Source organism: Manduca sexta, chromosome 10 (assembly GCF_014839805.1).
Source record: "Manduca sexta isolate Smith_Timp_Sample1 chromosome 10, JHU_Msex_v1.0, whole genome shotgun sequence".
Classification (NCBI taxonomy): Eukaryota; Metazoa; Arthropoda; class Insecta; order Lepidoptera; family Sphingidae; genus Manduca; species Manduca sexta.
In genome coordinates this window covers 1481830-1496748 of record NC_051124.1, presented here as the reverse complement: position 1 = coordinate 1496748, position 14919 = coordinate 1481830, and the positions used below count along the sequence as shown (strand labels likewise).

Genomic DNA, 14919 nt, shown 5'->3' with positions numbered 1-14919 from the left:
CTAGCTTCCGCTCGCAGCTTCGCCCGCGTGGATTTCGGACTTCAAAAATGGAGCCGGTCGCGAACGTTCGAGAATGTTCGTTTTACGAAGCTACTCGCTAGGTGATTCGCTAGCCTCTAGGTGCCAAGCAAGCCGCCTGCCTGTGCGTTCGCGACCTTATATATATACAAAAATAATCCTTATAGCATGATTCAGTATTCACACATGATGGCTTATTATTAGCGTATTTCATGTATAACTTTGGTGTTTCTATACCGATTTCTATGATTCTTTTTATGGAATATTTAATAATGTTAACTTTTTAATTAGGGATGACTGAGAGTGTTATAAACGTAAGAGTAGACAAATATAATGAGAAAGCTTCGAACTGCTAAGCTATCGGGAGTTACACGTGTTATTGTGAGTCAACCATAAAAGATAGACATATGCTGTCGTGGGATATTTTTTACATAATTTTAAGGAGAACATTTCCGTCATACATGATTTCTGTGTAGCTTTAACCATTAAGGTTGCACACGCGACGGAAGCTTAAACAACGGAGTAACTTCTCCCGTTTTCCCAACATTTCCCTTCCCTGCTCTGTTCCTATTAATTGTAGCGTGATGAAAAGTATACTATAACCAGCACAGGAGTATGACAAATAATTGTACCAAGTTTCGTTAAAATCCGTCGAGTAGTTTTTGTTTCTATAACGGTTATACAGACAGACAGACAGACAAAAATTTTACTAATTGCATTTTTGGCATCAGTATCGATCCCTAATCACCCCCTGATAGTTATTTTGGAAATATATTTCATGTACAGAATTGACCTCTCTACAGATTTATTATAAGTATAGATGTACAGAATTGACCTCTCTACAGATTTATTATAAGTATAGATTATAATGGTTTCTTATCTGCATATATTATTAACCATTCTCCTGGTATAGAAAGAAATTATGAGTATTTTATTTATTTATATATTTTAGGTAGCTTTTTAACATCTAATGTCATTAGCAACCGCAACCGTAAGATAAAACAATCTAAAACAGATTGAGCCAAATTAAGACACAAGAGAAATATAGACTTTTTGATAATTGTTATTAAATTCTTTATTGACTACGTTGGTCGTAATTGCGCACGCAGTACACTGAGTTCTCAAATTCGAATACCGGGTAGGGCATTATTCTCGCCCCTTATAAGTTGGGATTTAACATCGCTGGCGAAATTAGGTGTGTTACTCTGCCTATTTCTAAAAAGAGTAAAGGGTGATGTTATGTATGTAAAATCTAATATTTTATTTCAAACCTATCCTCTCTCCTGCCTTGCACCATGACAGAACCCTTCGCACTGCGACTGATCCCCCGTTAATTGACCGACTTACAATTGTTTAAAGTGATTTTATGGGCCGCCAGTCAAAGCTTTAACAATTGACTTGGAATTAGAATGTCGTCTTCGGTTTTATTTGAGCATTTAATTGGTTTTATGAAGCTTGCTGAGGCTGGGAGGTTTTGTTCAACAGGTCAAGCAATCCCAATAATGTATGATTGATTCGATGGACTGATCCTATTATAGTTATCTATATGCAATAGCGAAGGTGCCATATAATCCGATTTCTGCCGACTTCCCTTTATATAGAACTAGCTTTTGCTTGCGGCTTCGCCCGCGTGAAGGAGTTTTCCCAGATAAAAGTCCCACTATATATTTTCCCGGGATAGTAGCCTATAATCTTCCCAGGGTCTTCTACTATCTCCATACCAAATTTTGCTTTCTTATACCACGTCTTATGTCACGTCCCGTTCCCGTGGGAACGGGATAAACAGTACTCTATGTCCGTCTCCTAGTTCTAAGCTACCTCTCCACCAATTTTCAGCCAAATCGGTTCATCCGTTCTTGAGTTATAAATAGTGTAATTAACACCACTTTCTTTTATATATTATTTATATATAATCTAAAATTATCATTAGAACGATATGCAGACTACATTTATGCCTATGAGGATTAATATGTTATGTGTCCTTTCGGAGAATTTCGACTTTCACCACTGATGTAGAGTCACTTTGATATTGCGTTATTAATGAAACCACATACTTGTCTTTACCTTTGCTGAAATTGTGTCTAATTATCCATGAATAACTAATATTTCAATTTTACATTTCAGATTTTTTATTATTTTGTAGTTTAATGCGAATATAGTGTATACGTGGGTGTATTTCGGACTGAAAGTGTGACGTTACCACTGCGACGAATTCTCTTATAGTTGTAATAGTTGAATTCTAGGACGTCTAAAATTCAAAATACTTTTTATTGATATTTATTTTGTTCGAAACCTAATTTTCTGTTTTAAATCTATGGTTCGAGTAACCTATTGTGAAGTATTGTTATCAAGAAGATAAGTATGTGGTTCCATTAAGTAACGCAGTCAAAATGACCCTGCCTAAACAGGCAGACAAAACTTTAATTACTTTTTATGAATCGATCGTAATTTTTTTGACGAGTAGTGGTAACAAGAACTTGGTATTACAGGGTTTTAAATAAAAAACCCTTCTATAAACTATGGAGCAAAATATAGAGTTTAAAAAAATCTTACTAGCATTGCCAAATAAATTACTTCAAACGTATCGAGCGAAGAAATAGCAATCTAGTATTCAAGCCTGCCTATTCTGTCACGTAATCAGAAAAAAAATTGGAAAATGGATTACCAATATTGACACTGATCTAATTTCTTTATTGTTGTCTAGAAAATGTAAATCTAGATTCAATATAGATATCACTCAACGAAATGAAATCCATGGTTATCTCATAACCAATATTAAACGTTCGATCACAACAGATTTATATTAGGATTTTATTTTTTTAGCTTTATATAATAGTATAGATACCATTTTTAAAGGTGCTTTGGTTTTAGATTATATACAGAGAGTATAAAAATATATAAAAATAAGTTATTTTTTAAATACGTGCGACACTGACAGTGTTATAATTAAAAAGTCTAACCCCCCTATTCATAACTTCGCTGCTGTGCCAAGGCTCTGTAGGCAGTATAATGCTCTTGCAAAAACGCATGACCTTGATATCACGGACATTTCTAAGTACAGGAAACAAGTCCTGCAACTGTTACGTACTCACAATTAATAATTATAATTAATCACATTTTATTTTATGTTTTGTCACTTCTTATTATGTTTTATCCCTTTTGTTTGTTATTCTAAATTTTATTAGTAACAAATATTATTATTTTGCCGCTGTATTAATACATAAATTTGCATGCTGTGGTCTCCTTTAATTGAAGAAGCACGTCACATTGTTAATTATACCAATATTACGACATTGTATTAATTATATGCCGTGTATCCTTTGTTGGAGGTCCTTAAATAAATAAATAAATAAATAGACTTTTTTATTTAAGGACGGAGCATTGCTGTGATGATAAGTCTGTTTCTCAACTTTGTTTATCTGACGGCTTGCTGTTTGTTCAGCTTTGTTTATCTAACAGTCAACTAGATTTAAGTTGCATCTCAATATTAGCCAATCACAACGGCCCTATGTCTACGCACTGCGAAGGTTGCCATGCCGTGCACTGAGAAACAGACTTGTTATCACAGCGATGCTCCGTCCTTAGATAAAAAACGTCTATGAATATGGCAAACAACAGCAACTGTCAGATTCATAATAACTATTGCTACTATTTTGTATCGTGTGTTTCGTGGAACAGTTAACGACAATATGATCATTTTGTCTGGACTGATGAGATGACCGCAATGATATAGATATACCATATATTATGAGTAGTTGTGGCTCAAACTAGTCTATCGCCTCTTCTCTTACTAATATTAATGCGAAATTCTGTGACAATTTACGGATATTTGTTAGAACTAAGAACATAAACCAATGAATGGACTTGGATGAAATTTCGTACACGAATAGATGATCTCTTGAATTAACTTTTTATCCAAGTAATTTGCTCACCTAGGGTTTGTTTTAGTAATTGGAGCTGGCTTACTAAATATATGGATAGCTACAGAGACCAAGGGACTTTTACACCGGACGAAGCCGTGCTTAGCACCTGCTAAAGTTATAAAAAAACGCAAAAATTATCTTTATTATTAAGTGAACGCACGAGCATCAATCTTCATTACAAAAAGAACTCGGCTTTATTACATTTTCACGAAAAATGATGTACAATGTAAGTTTCCATTAGCCGTCGCGTAAAACGTTCCGCTTAAAAGGGACCTAAACACGTCCGCGATATAAAAATGTCCTTTAACGGCGGCTTTAGATTGCTTTTTAGTGGATGAGGGTCGGGATTTAGGGCAAATTAAATTGTTTTATTTTATTTTAGTAATATTACTTTGTATGTTTGTTTAGTAGCAGTATGGGTTTTGGGTAAATGTCTTGGATTCGATTTTTCATTTTGTGTAGATACTTCTAAGAGGATTTATCATTGGTATCTACCCATTCTTCTACTATAGAGATGCGTACACGGTTATCAAAGGCGAACGGTGATTTTTTTTCTGAAAGATAACCCGACATAACATAAAGATAAAAGACTAATATGCGTAAAAGTCATCGGCAAATCGTTCTAATGATAATTAGATTATATAGGTACATTAATTCTATAGAAAGAGAAGCCGGCAGAAATCAGATTATATGGACTGTTGTAGAATGTAACCTTTGTTGTGACTATTATTTTATGTGTTCTATTTTTATAGATATTTGAATGTTGTTGTTTTATTTACTTAGTTACTGACTCTGAAATAAACTTTCGTGTCAATAACACATCGTTTTAATTAATTTAATAAATAACTCAGAACATATATACCAATTACTTACAACATGGACCCTTTGCAACTGGTTGCATCGCTTGAAAGCTTTTTTCTACAAATAAGTGGCCTGTCTCAAAACCATAAGGTATGTCACGGCCATTTCTTGTTGAGTGAACGAATAAGTTAATAGATACATATTTATGTTTATTATTATTAAGTAGTCCCAATTAATTTGGTAATATTATTTATTCATATTAAAACTATCCCTATTTCCTTTGATCACGCCATAACTTGACAACGACTAAACCGATTTCTTTTTTTGTAAGAGTTCCAATACTTCGTAGAAGGTTCTTACAAGAAGAAAATTTATGAAAATTGCTCAGAAAATATGAAAATTTCAGAAAACTTTCAACTATTTCAACTTCGCGCGTTCGTTGAACGTGAATTTTGAAATATCACTTTAGTTCCCAAAACGGTTTTGAGTGGAAACTAAACTAAAAACCGCAGCTCGAATTAAATATTCATAGCTAAGATAGGACAACGTCTGTTATGCCAGCTAATATGTAAATCAGCTGTGATTTTTTTTGTTTTTCTCTCACGCATTTTACGTAAATAGGTTAGTTATATAATAATATATAGCTTTTTCTTTGTAATCTATCGATGTTATATCTATAATAAAGTTTATCATTATATATAATAAAAAAGCATATTACATATTTATACTTCTTTTTCAAATTCCACGCACAAATGCAACGAAGAATAGTTCCTTATTATTGGATATGAATTTTCTTTTACATATCTGGTTCCGATGTAGGGTGCCGTCGGTCAACCCCGTTCCTCTGAATTATGTACGAACGTACGTGGCGAATTCAAATGAGCTAGATATGTTTGGGAAACTTTTTTAGTTGACGTTTTACTGTTGGCATATGGATCGTGTGAAATCGGATTTTACATGTATTACTTTTCTTTGTATGTTTCTAATTTGTTCCAAAGATTGATGTATATTGCTGGTGGTGGGATATATTTTATATCCGCCCGGATAGCAACTACCGTACAGAAGGTATTACAACCTGTCATAGTGGCCCACGTCTGTCATCTGGTTCCAACAGGCCGGCATAATTGTGTCGACTGCTGACGGGTAATTATCTCTCGTCAGTCGACTCTCTATTGGACTCCACTCCACTTACTATCACGTACAGTAGGGTCACTTAGTCATGCTCGACTAAAATAAAATTAATATTAAAATGTGGTTAGGTTCTTATTCTTTATGTATTATTATGCCACCAAAAATGATAATAAAAATTTAATTAAATTTGGTGGAACATCTGCTTGATTCCACAGTGGAGTAATCAAAAGAAACTTAGATATTAGGCACTACAACTTTTTGGCCCTGATGACAATTTCTGCAGTTAAATAATAAAATGGAAGCAAAGCAAAACGGAACCAACTAGAAAAAAAAATAAAATCAACGTTAGAGTATCTAATGCAATAAAATTATCTGAAGACAGATAATTAAAACAAAGCGGGTTTAACACGACGAAACTTTACTAATTTGGAAGAGTTAACCGAAGTAACAGGCATTACGATAAAATTAAAAGAGTCCAACTTCGAATGAATGAGATAAAGGCTAATGATTGTATTTTATTCTCTTAAAACGTAGTATTTTAAATGAAGACTGGTATATCATGTTTAAAAAAAACGAATTATAAAGTCTCATTTTGACTTTGCGTTATTAATTGAAATCACATACTTTTTGACTTGAAAATAATACTTCACAATACTCGAACTGTAGTTGTAAAATAAATAAATATAAGTTTCGAATAAAATAAACATGAATAAAAAGTAATTTAAATTTTACGATCCTAAATCCCGGTACTACTACTCTAAGAGAATTCGTCGTAGTGGCACCATTACACTGGTAAAGAGAAATACATACACGCAAAGTCTACATTCGCACTAACTTATAATATGGTAAAAACATCAGAAAACTAAAAGCAACAAGTACACCAGTATTTTTGGTTAAAATCTTCGTTATTATGGCACATTGTTAGCATAGGTAAAGACGATTGTGTGGTTTTATTTATTAACGCGATGTCAAAATGACTTTGAAGCTTATAATGTTAGAGGCAAATCATTGATAAGTGTTTATATCTAATGCCAATAAGCCATAATAAAATAGAATACATGTTTTAAAGGAACGCAAAACTCCAAAAATAATAGGCGTGTGCCAAAGTTTTATTATAGTTAAGAAAAAAAGATTTGTTCCTAACAGAAAGTTGGTCCACTGTTTTACAATCCTCGCTTAGGCGTTGTTATAAAGTTTTCGGGACAAAAACTTGGCACCATTTGGGACTGTTTTTTCTTGTGTGGAGTTGTGTGAACAAGACTTAATGTAACTGGAGTATTATTCCAGTTTTAATAACTTCGTTTCGGAACAAAATATTGGGGGTCTGTTATTGTTCGAGTTCATTGTGAATTTGTGATGATGTTGTAGCGAGTGTTTTTAGGCGTGGGATTTTTGTAGAATAACAGTATAAGGCGCCGCGCAGATGGTACCAACTTTTTGAATACTAAACTATGAAATTGTAATGTTACTTCATAACTGAGCTATAAACATCCATTATAGCTAGTCCTTTTCTTGTCTCCATATGTATAAACATTTACGACCTTATCCCAAAGGGGCAGAGACTATCGATCGCAACATGCTACAATCTTAACACACCTCGTTCGCCTTTCAACATTCATAGAGTTTTTTCATGTATTTTCGCCGATTGCGGGTATTCCTCACTTGGCTTTTTAAGAAATTATATAGTATTATTTCCTTGTCTCCACATTAAAGTATATCTATTAGAAATTGTTTTTTTAATACGACGGCAAAGTGTCTCCTCTGTACCTGATGGTAAGTGGAATAGGGTCTAAAAGAATTTCGTCTGACGAGAAATGATTACCCCTCGACAGTCGGCACAATTATGCAGGCCCGTTGGGACCGGATATACACATGCTGACCCCGGAACGCGACGAACTTACGTGAGCCACTATGGCGGGTCCTAACACCTTGTGTACGGTAGTCGCTACCCGGGTGGATATAATATTTATTCTACCAGCATTGTTTCCAGTAAGGCAATGTAAAACTGACATTCGTTGTAGCAACTCTCTGTTTCATGTATCTAACATAGCTGCCTTTTGTTCACAGAATACCCTGGCAATTTTGGACAAACTGGATATCGACAGCGAAAAGCCGTCTGAGGAAGAAATCGCAAGGCTCTTCGGTTATGAAGAGGCGTACTTGTCAGGGGATCTCGGCGTGTGGCAGAGGCTTAAGCCTAAAGTCTGGGCGCTGTTTGATGAGCCATCGAGCTCACCAGCCGCTAAGGTCAGATTATAATTGATTATGGTTTATATGATTTAGTAGCAGACATATCTTTGAAAGCGGCGATAGCCTAGTTGGGTGTGGAACGGACTGCCAAGACAAATGTCCACAGGTTCAAATCCCAAGGGCACAGACCTCTGACTTTTCTAAAATCATGTGTGTATTCTTTGTGAATTTATCGTTCGCTTTAACGGTGAAGGAAAACATCGTGAAGAAGGTTTCCTCATCACATCTGAGAAGTTCTCTATGGGAATTTCGAAGGTGTGTGAAGTCTACCAATCCTCACTAGGCCAGCGTGGTGGACTAAGGCCTAATCCCTCTCAGTAGTAGAGGAGGCCCGTGCTCAGCAGCGGGCAAGTATATAATACAGGGCTGATATTATTATTATATTATTATATCTTTGAACTTTTATATTGGAGTGTCTGGCTTCTTTTTATGGTAAGTGATACGTCCAAGTAAATTGTCAAGACGTAAGACAAGACGATGGTGCGTAGTGTCAACCCACTGTGGTCTTAGTAGGAGCTCACATATTTAGCACTCTTCTGCAAGCATCATGACAAAACTATAATAATAATATTAGCCCTGTATTATATACTGCTTCGCTGCCGGGCACGGGTCTCCTTTACTACTGACAGGGATTAGGCATTAGTCCACCACGTTGGCCTAGTACAGATTGGTAGACTTCATACACCTTCAAAATTCATATATAGAACTTCTCAGGTACGCAGGTTTCCTCACGATGTTTTCCTTCACCGTTAAAGCAAGCGACAATTCACAAAGAATACACTCATAATTTTTTAGAAAAGTCAGAGGTGTGTACCCTTGGGATTTGAATCTACGGACATTCGTCACAGCAGTCCGTTCCACACCCAACTAGGCTATCGCCACTTTATATAACAAGAGTAAATAATGTTTATTTAATATAAATTAATTTGTTATTATTAAATTTACCATGTTATTTTCATACCTTTATAATTTATCGACGCATGTCACGAGCAAGTTGTAAACTACCCAACGATTTTCTAAAAACTTTTCATATTATCTGTTCAAAGAATCTTTCACAATCCAGTTGTATTTTTAAGAAATGTTTTTAAACAATTATTTCTAAGAGTTTTAAGTAAGTCTTCAAATTTACTGACACTGGAGTTGTCGCCTCAATAATATTTCAAGTTCGGATCGGTGTTTTAAATTTCTGAAATTAATTTAGTATTGGGGTTAATTCAGTTATGTTTCATAAGATAGATTATTATTGGCTTTAACTATAATGTAATGGATTAATAAACTACTTAAATTAAATAAATATATAATAAAATTTCTATGAAATATTGTAACAAATAGTCGCCTTATTAGTTTAAATAAAATTTTAAAGAAACTCGGAAATCTTAGAATCAGACCTAGCTTGTAACATTATGCAGCATATTTTGCCACAGAGCGCGCCAAATGCAACGTTTCTGCTTTGGACGGTGCTACCGGTAGATTTACATTTTAATGTCCTTATATTTTTGAATAAATTTCGTACTAACGATGCCATTTTGGAAAATATTTCGTTTTATATTCATGGTGTTTAATGAGTATATTATAGTAATCTAAAAACTTAAAATTTTATTGAAATGTGGTGTAATGTTAAGTACTGTATTTATTGGATTTTTTCCCTTACTATTGTGACTTGTTCGACTTTTTGTTATAAGAAACGCAACTATTAGGCCTTAGTCCAAGACGCTGGCCTTGTGCGACTTCAAACACCCTATACACAAGCAACAAACGAAAAAATAATTCAGTACAAAATTTTATAAAAATCAAACAATACCTCATTATCTCGTATCTTGATTTCGCAAAATTTCACTTATTGTAGCCAAATCACATTATAAAAGGTTGCATTTTACATTTCTCGTTACCGGAAGCCTTTCCAGCCATTAACCCAGTTATATAAAGGGTGGTTGTTTTTTCATAAAAAGAACCACGTAATTGCTCGACAGCGAGTTTTGTTCTAAGCTAGAAATATTACAAGAGTGTCACTTGGGTGGAAAATGTTGCATTTTGTGGCAGTTTTTTTAATTTAGCTTAAAGTATGTTTACGGTGTTTATACTTAATCTGCATTAGTTTTAAAAGTGGAGAAGTAGGTTTTTGTAATGTGTTAATTATTTATAATTAAATATTAATTATAATATACAGGGTGATTTTTTGTGATGGGGCAGCAGCGGATACCTTAACCGCTGTTGCTGGAAGAAAATTTTCTTATGAGGCTGTCTTTAATTTTTAAAATATTAAGACTAGCATTCATAGATAAAAAAATACAATTAGGAATTAAAGTTAAACTATTTTCGGTTTTTATTGCGGTTTTAATATTTTATTTTCACTCTCGAAAAATAAGAAATTATTATACAATTATGAAAATCGACAATTTATGCAAAAAAAAAATTATGTCAATCGAACTGCTTGTTTATAAGCAGCAAACAATTCTATGGACCATTAGAGAGAGAGCACTTTTAAGGTCAGATATTGCAAAGACTCTCCATAAATTTTGTAGGAAATGCGACTTCAATTTGCTTTTAAACAATACTTTGTACTCAAGTTAGCAAAAAATATCTCACTTCTTTCCTAGCAGCGCAATGTCCCTAATTAGTTGCACACCACTGTATGCGAGTTATGTATGAAATTACTGTAGCCAAGTAATGTATGAATAACAAAATACTTTTCGAATAAAATTCCGTAACAAGTTTACTGTTAGGTCTCTCATATGTGAGAGTCCGCCTGGGTAGGTGCCACCGCAATGTTTATTTCTGTCGTCAGTGTGTAGTCACTGTTGTGTCCCGATTTGAAGGACATTGTAGCCAGTGTAACTACTGGACATAATAAGACTTAATATCTCACGTCTCAGGATGGCGAGCGCAGTGGGAATACCAAACAATACTTTGTAATTCAAGGTGTTGGATGGTGTTTCTGTTGTTTATAGGCGGTCGTATCGCTACGACAGGCTATCAGGCGAACGGCATGCTCGTCTCGTCATTCAAAGCTATAAAGTAAAAGAAAAAAAGTAAAGGTAATGAAGAGCTTTTGCATAAATTATTAACGTTTCGAGGCTTTCCTCGTTACATCAAATTAAATAAAGAAAATATTACTCATTAAATAAAATATTTAACGAAAAATGAATAAAGTAACCTATATTTTGAAGTCTAACACCAAAATACCCAAACTCTCACAAGACTTGACAGCTTTCCGAACGAATCGAGATGTGACAAAGTGAACCGTACCATTACTGCGTGAAACAATCTTCCGGCTCACGTGTTTCCTACGAAATACTGTTAACGAATTAGGTCGCTTTATTTTCCTCCTTAAGGTGGAAACAAATAATGATATTTAAAGAAAATTAGTAACAATATTTTAATTCTACAAACATACAGACTTACTTATAAAGATATCGCAAAGATATGCTTAGTTAAAACACAAATTTACTCGATCAGCTGTAAGTCAAAACCCACCATCTTGCCTCTTAATAAGGTTGAAACTATGAACCGGTGATGTTTTTGACAGCTATTTAAGCAATTCTTAACTACCTGTTAAGACTAAAACAAGTTTATAAGTAAAACTGATATTTTTATCTTTTGTGTTGAAATCTGTAGCAAATAATGATTTTGTATCTACAATATAGTTTTGTCGACTGACAAAGGGTAATCTCCGTTATTCGATATTATTTGTAGACTCAACTCCACTTACTATAAGGTCCAGTGTCAGTTTGCAAAACCCGTACAAAAGATGTAACTAGATTTTTACATTCATTAGATCATGAAAGAACTAATAACTATCGAAGTATTGCGACACTACCTACTCTTCTTGAACAAAGGCGTAAACTTATTTATATAGAAATATTGCCCGCAGACGTCCTGCAAAAGATCTACGTAGACAGGATTTTATGCAAACTACCATTCATCTTTTAGGTCTCCGCAACAGCACCATCTATGGGTTTTAAAACTACCATATTATTCAAGTTGGAACTAACTACGCTCTCACAAAAATTTTCATTGTAAGCCTGAGAATTTTGGAGATTGGCGTGTAGAGTAAAATATTTTCTTACAAAAACATCACCTAAATTGCTTTTCCCCGTTGATTTTTTAAAATTATTCTTTGATACAAATCTTGTGCTGATAATTATGAACACAAAGATACAGGAGTCAGTCTGACCGGTCAAGCCGTTCTCAAGTGACGCTTTTATATGTGGCAACTGATTCTTTATTTACAAAGATTACTGTAGGAATAAGTAGAATTTCTCGGGACATCAAAATGATCTCGGAATTGTAAATCGGCCAGCACGGTCGGTAGCTTCAACGCTTCACTGAGCAATAGCTAGGTCTTCTAGCTACTCGCGACTGACAATATTGTAACACAAAGGATATTTTACTGAAATATTTATGCCTAGATATAATGCTTTGCAGTACATTTTGTACTGAATACAATTGAAACCATAGTGGCTTTGGTTTAGACCTCCGGGGCGGGCAAAGTAATATTGGGTTTAATGCCCTGTATCAACCCGGAAGCCGAGATCTAACATTCTTGATGACTTGTGGGTGTTCACTTATAAGATACATACATATATACATAGCATCACGCCTTTATCCTATAGGAGTAGGCAGAGACTATGGATTGCTAATTTCCACGATTTTGGCATACTTCTCTCGCTTCCTCCACCATCAATCTTTTCATGCATTGCCGCCGATTCAGGGTAATTTTGACCTGGTTCTTACTAACAATATGAGATATCTGACTTTCAAAGATTCGGTGCGGTCGACCCCTACCAGCTCTTCCATCCACATTCGCCTTATGAGTTTTTTAAGAAAATTTATACTGTAAACAAAAAAATTAAAAAAAAAAACAGAAAAATAAATGTAATCTACATTTTCTCAATTTTCTCAGCTATACATCCTCTCAGTTTCCTGCCTCTCCAAATGCCCAAGCCACCTCAGCATACCCATCTCAATTTTGGTTAATACATCCTCTACCACGCCACACATATACATCACCGAAGTATTCCGCACTCTATCATTCATAGTCACATCACACATGCTTCTTAACGCTCACATTTTTTTCATACTGCTTACCCTTGAAATGAGAAAGAAGGCACGAATATAAGTAATAATTATGCTAGGAAATCTTACTATATGTATACCATGTCAAACCGGATGACATAAATTCAATGTCTGTATGCATTACGGCTTGAAGACGTCGCTCGAGACAGCTGCCTGAACAAGTTAATCCTACCTGCATTATGTGGATTGAATGTAGTAATTGCATTAACTAAGAAATTTCATTTGAATTGAGGTCATATGCATAAAAATAATATAATATTAGACAACACACAGATGTTGTTAAACCAGTGTTGAGGTATGAAACTCGAACAAAATATATCGGTCATTTCAATTTAAAGTTCTTTAAAGTATTTTGTACATTGTCGTTTGATATCCCAAAATAATCGCAAACAGCAAAGTATGCAAATGTATTTTTGACAATCAAAAAGTTATTTACAAGCAAAATTGACAATCAGTGCTACAAAGTACAAAATATGAATAAATAACTTACAGGCAAAGTCTAAACACGTGACAAATTGAAATTTTCATAACATTCTTATCGCATTATGTAGGGTATGATCCCCCTTTTTGGGAGGGGGACCAGTACGCGCATTACCGTTATGATGTAGACATCGTCTCTCGAAGTACGTCATGTCAAGTTGCGTCAGAAAATAATTTGTAATCCCCCGCTTAGAAAGTAGATTTAACACAGCGTCTTTTTTAGAAACAACATAGTCAAAATACGTGTAAATTAGAGTTCAAGAGGGTTCTTAAGATTGTAGATTTCTAGCATTTAAGAGTGTCTGTTTTTACGTGGAGGGCAAAGTGACCCCCCTAGACCTGATGGTAAGTGGAGTGGGTTCCAATATAATGTTGACTGACGAGAAATGATTACCCCTCAATAGTCGACATAATTATGCCGGCCTGTTGGCACCGGATATACACAGGCTAACTCGGAACGCGACACACTTATGTGGGCTACTATGGTTGGTTTTAACACCTTGTGTACTGTAGTCGCTATTCGGATGGATATAAAATATATCCTAATACCAGCATAATATATCTGAGAGTGTTTTTGGGTTAGAACCATATCTATTTGTGTTAGTTCGCACCATGTTCACGTTGTACTATGTTTAATTTTGCAGATCATTTTGTAAGAGCAATATAATACGAAAAAATCGCCCTCAAAATTAATAATAAATGTACTTATTATTTATAGATTGGGTGGGTAGTGGAGACATCTTGCTATCTTTTTCACACGTTCACAACTGATAGAAGTGACGTCACAGCTAGAATACATTTATTTTGCGACAATACCGCTAGATTTGATATGCCTATATATTATCAATTTCACTATAGACAATAATATGTTGTAGCGGTTATATTCGACTGTACCAGTGCACTTTACCTGTATGTGTAGAATATAAGAGTCAGTTGCGCTAGACTAAATTCACTCTATGTACGACCGTCGAGTACAATAAACAGATCATGTAATTCCGTGTTTCAATGAATGGTCATCCCCGCGTACTTCCATACAATGATAAATACTTTCTATTTGGTTTTGACTAAAACAAATGTACAACACAATAATGTGTTTCTCAAAATTATCGACTTAGACAACCTACACACCATATTGCGTCCAATTCTCTTTCTCTTTCTTTCATACTCAGCATTCCATTTTCACCAAACATTTCATGATTCAAGTTCCTTGTCCCATATTTCCTCCACCTCTAAATCCCTC

General features: G+C 34.6%; 1 protein-coding gene across 1 annotated transcript in view; it reads left to right on the top strand.

The window, feature by feature from the left end:
- LOC115450751 (potassium voltage-gated channel protein Shaw) overlaps positions 1-14919 on the top strand; it is a 227759-nt gene that overhangs the window by 84239 nt on the left and 128601 nt on the right. Inside the window, exon 4 of the mRNA XM_037437251.1 lies at positions 7941-8120. Coding sequence (XP_037293148.1) covers positions 7941-8120 — 180 coding nt within the window. The remainder of the gene's footprint in view (positions 1-7940; positions 8121-14919) is intronic.